General features: G+C 52.3%; 1 protein-coding gene across 1 annotated transcript in view; it reads left to right on the top strand.

The window, feature by feature from the left end:
* Asic2 (acid sensing ion channel subunit 2) overlaps window positions 1-4,567 on the top strand; it is a 1,061,443-nt gene extending 1,056,876 nt beyond the window's left edge. The window contains exons 9-10 of the mRNA XM_015501193.2: window positions 2,000-2,068; window positions 3,594-4,567. Of these exons, the coding sequence (XP_015356679.1) occupies window positions 2,000-2,068; window positions 3,594-3,695 (171 nt within the window). The 3' untranslated portion in view covers window positions 3,696-4,567. The remainder of the gene's footprint in view (window positions 1-1,999; window positions 2,069-3,593) is intronic.
* The last annotated feature ends 252 nt before the right edge of the window (window positions 4,568-4,819 follow it).

The following is a 4,819-nucleotide window of genomic DNA, read 5'->3' as shown; positions in this document are numbered from 1 at the left end:
TATGGACGCTCTCCTTGGGGTTAGGTCCATCCCTCCAGGCTGATGTAATAATGCAAAACAGCTGCTGGGAAATCTAGTACTCCATTGAGTGCTCTTCTCTTCATACATTGCTTTACTTGGGTCTCACATTGACCCTAAAGTAGGTTGTAGGAAGGAACTGAGGCTCACAGAGCTCCCAGCCAACCACAGACCCAATGCTTGTGTATTTCATTGCTGTGCTAAGTGTTAGATAGCTAAGGAGTCCTCACTGCATGTCAGGCATGGGCAAAGCACTTTCCTGTATCAATTCATCCAATCTTCACAGTACCCCTGTGAAGTAGGTGCTATTAATATCCTATATCTCCTTGGACAAATGAAGGAAGCTGAAGCATGGAGACAGCAATCCCTAGGCATGCGGGGCGGGGGGGGAGGTATTGGGGAGGGCAATCTTAAGGAGGGGTGGTGGGAGAGAAATGGAAGCCATGGTCCTATCCTCAGGGGCCCGAAGAGTGATGGGCTGTCTACCTGTAGAGAAGGAGCAGGAAGGGTGGGAGGCCAGCCCTGTCTACCTCCTACAACAAGGCTGGTGGTGGGGGCTTCGTAGCATGGATGTATCCACATCAACACACACTGACACTCACAACATACAACCACACAACACATCACACTCACACGCATCACACTCAAACATACACACACCACACACATTCACACATATGCACGCGCAGGCAGACAGACAGACACACACACACACCATGCACAAGCCTACCCTCTGAATAGCCCATCCCCTGGACGGTGTCCTCTGTGGTCTGGCCAGTCTTAGGGAAGGGGCATTTCCCAGCAGTCCTCATCAATCCCCAAGCACCAGCTGCCTCCAGTGTAGGGAGATGGCTCCCTCATGAGGCAGCTAGAACAAGGCCTCAGAAATCTCCTCAAACAGCAGAAGGCTCCTCGGGCTTCCAGAGTGCCTGGAACTCGTCAGCTCTGGCAGCTCCCCCAGATCCAGGCCAGTGGGGAGCAAGCTTCTAGACTTTTCTGCAGAGGATTAACTTGGCCAAAGAGCCTGAGAGGCTCAGCCAGCCACCTGAGGAGCAGCGTGGAGTTAGCGACTCACCAGCAGCAGGAAGCACAGTCTACCGATGAGTCTGTCCCAGGTGTTCACTTGCAGACCCCCAGTTCCCTGGCTGTGAGGTGGGAAGTGCCCTTCACCCCTCCAGTTGACCCCCTGAAACAGGCAATGGTCCCAGAAGTTCTAAGGCATGCCCAGACCTGCAAAAGTCCCTCCGGACCTCTTGATCCTATGCCAGCAAATGCCCACACAGCAGCGTTCTGCCTCCCTCTGAAGGCTGGCTGTTCATGGCCAGCAACGCTGGGAATCATGGGGAGCCATGGAGCCCCATGACAGAGGTCCTCTGGAGTCTCTCAAGCCTCTCAGAATGATGAACCCAACCTAAATAAGGTCCCATGGCTAGATTTTATTCTTTGTTTATTAATTCTTATGAAAAGCTATACAAAGTTAGAGCAATTGAATTACATCCTCTAATGTATTTAAGAACTTCCCTTTATTGCTAGGAATAAAACATTAGGAAGGCAAGTGTGCCCTCATTTTGTGAATTGTGGAGTTGTCAGGCCAGAAAGTAAAGAATGACCTTGTCTCCCAGGCCCCGTCTTAAAAGGGGGTCCCAGGCCGCTCTTGGGGACTAATACGGAGCCAGTCCTACCAGCACCTTCTGCTTATCGACACTCTCCATCCAGAACAGAAAGGGGTCTCCACACTCCAAGACAGGACCCTCCCACTCTTTCTCTCCTGCAAAAATAAAAATGCCATGTTGGCCAAAGCCAGGTGGAGACAGATGGGCTTCTAAAGCTGTCCGGGCCTGCAGGCCTGGTTCTTGCCATGCAGTGTCCACACCACAACCAGATGGTTGCTGCCTCTGCAGCTCCCCAGTGGAGCCCAACGGAGGGAGCCTTTTTGCACCATCCTCCTGGCCTAACGATCTCCTTCCTGCTTTTCTTGCAGCTGATCAAAGAGAAGCTATTAGACCTGCTTGGCAAAGAGGAGGACGAAGGGAGCCATGATGAGAATGTGGTAAGTGCAACTTCCTGGGTTGGAAGTTTCAGGGATCCCGTGGAGTAGGTGGGTGAAGGGAAGCCAGATCCTGGGGCTGGGCAGGATGGATGTGATTCACTGCACACCTTCTGCGGCTTATGATAACCTGTCAGTCCCCAAATCCAAGGACACTCCAACCAAACCTCATCCCAAAGGTCAATGGTGAGCCATGAATGCAGCTAATTCCAGGAAATGATTCCAGGATAGGTTCTTCATGGTCCAGACAGCTCCTCCCCTCACTTCACAGCCTGGGGAAGGCAAGAGATGATCTATGTAGGTTTACTGCCTTATTCCCCAAAGCTGGCAAAATGCAAGCAGAATGTCACTGGCACCCATCCCATTTGAAGGGGACAAAGCTTGGGCCCTGGTGAAGTTGGTAGCAAGCATACCCACTATAGCTAAGGACAACCGTATGCCTGGCACATGTTGGCCACTGTGCTGAGTGACGATGTGCACCATGTCACTGCAGCCTCACAGTCACCCTAGAGGAAGATCTATCTTTATCTCCTTCTAGTGTTTGAGGCTACGGAGGCCAGAGTCACATAGCTTTTGAGTGTCAGAGCTAAACTCCAAGGACCTCCATCCACACTGCCCTACTCTGCCTCTTCCCTCCAGCCATCATTCTCCCAAACCTAGTCCACTCCTGGGCTCAGGTTGATTGACATACACAAATAGTTCTAGCTTTTCAAACCCGGTGTTGGCACCCCAATCAGCACTTCCAGCCCTGGGACAACCTCATGCCTTGAAAGCCCACCATCCCTTGAAGTCAACCAGTCCCAAATGGACCTGAGACACTTCTATCTGGGCTCCCATTTCTGTTCCAGACAGTGTCTCTCTGCCCATCTCCCAGGCTAAGAGTCTTGCTCTAGTTCTTTGGACTTCTGCAGCTTCTGCTGAATGGAGGATGGCCTCCACCGAAGGGGAGAGCAGGGTGGAAGGGCCCCAGGCTCTGGTCTCAGCGGGTCTGGCTGAATCCCAGGTCCCTCCTCCTAGCTGTGCTCTAGGGGGCAAGGTTCTTAACCTCCATGAGCATCTGTGTAACAACATAGGACCTCAGAGTGTTGTCATGGGGATTAAGTGAGGTCATGCCTATCAATGGATCAGCACAGCACCTAGTGGAGAGTACCTTCCCAGCAAGTGGTGCTTACCTCCCCAGCCCACCTCCCCTCCTGCCTTCAGAATGTCTTAGCCTCGTGGCCTCCCTTCATCCCACTTCTCCTCCCCCAGCTCTGTCCCCATCAAATCTCCCCCAAATTCCTGGCACAGCCTCCTGGCCAGTCTCCCAGCCTCCTGCATACTGAAGCCCGAGAACCACCCAACGATTCAGAGCCATCTCAACTCCACACTCCTCAGGGACACACACAGCTGCTTTTCCCTGCGGTCAGCTTTGCCCTAAAGCTCTGATCAGCTCCGGTTCTGACCTACAGGGGTTCCAGCAGGGCTTGGCCTCCCAGTGAATGTTTGCTGAGTGAATGACAAACGCCCACCTTCCCTTTCCCTGCAGAGCACTTGCGACACGATGCCAAACCACTCCGAAACCATCAGCCACACTGTGAACGTGCCCCTGCAGACAGCCTTGGGCACCTTGGAAGAGATTGCCTGCTGACACCCCTCGGGCTAAGCCAGCACCCTCCAAACAGACCTTAAGGCCCAAGACCTAGGACAGGGGACAGCCAGCTCAGGTGGGATGGCCCCTGATGACGGGAAGAAGCAAGAGCCCCCTATGCACACATTGCAAACTTCTGCCAAACCTCACTCCGGCCACGTCTGACATGAAGCGTCCCTGGGCCTCGCCGTGCGTCCCTCGTAGGAGAGATGAGTCACACTCTGGAACTGTCCGAGAACCAACCTGCCATCACATCTCACTGCCAGATGTATAAAGCACCTGCATGCTCAGACTTCTCACGGCGCCACCTCACATCTGTCTTGTACATGATATTCCTCCATGCAGTTTCCAGTGTCCGCTCTGCCGCCCGTGCAGTGGGTCCAGATTCCAGCCCCAAAGCCACCATGAGGCCACTCTGGCACTAAAACTGCACAGTCGAGAGGGAAACTGCAGGACTCTACTATGTTCGATCCTTGTGTAGTTCGTGAAGGTTCTTAACCTGCCCACAACCCCTTTCCCCCCAGACTGGCCCATGGGGCTCCGGCACCTCAGGTGACCAGCGCCAAACTCCCTCCCGCCCCAGCGCCTGTGAAGGTAGCACAGTGTCCTGGGCGACCCCAGTATTCATCCATGGAGCCACGTCGTTCTTCTCTCTCTGTGACACAGCTTGTACAGTCTGATTTGTTTTTTTATTTGGGTTGGGGGCGGGGGCTATTTTGTTTGTCTGTTGGAGATTTTTTGTTTTATGCTTTTTTTTTTTTTGGTTTTGGTGTTGTAAGGTTTGGTTTGGTTTTTTTCTTTTTTTTTTTTTTTTGGAGTTTATTTATTCGTGCTTCAAATCACGGTCATATTAAAAGCTGGTCTTGTGGAAATGGCTGTGTCATTTCTGCCTTTTCTCCACATCCAGGTCTCTTCCCAGCCACTAAGGAAAAGCTCAGACCTGCCCCGGACCAGGGATATGTATGTAAAGTTTCAAGCAATAGCATTTCCCTTGACAAAACGTGTACACTCTATATTTGATCCTGTTCTCAAGTTTTGAAAAAGTTGAGCACAACCTTGTCAAGGACTTCATGACCCACTGACAGGTTGTAGCTTGTGTCTAGAAGGACATTACCCCCCCACCC

This window comes from Marmota marmota, unplaced genomic scaffold (genome assembly GCF_001458135.2).
Source record: "Marmota marmota marmota unplaced genomic scaffold, marMar, whole genome shotgun sequence".
Lineage (NCBI taxonomy): Eukaryota > Metazoa > Chordata > Mammalia > Rodentia > Sciuridae > Marmota > Marmota marmota.
The sequence above is the reverse complement of the archived record's forward strand: the minus strand, read 5'-3'. Positions and strand labels throughout refer to the sequence as shown.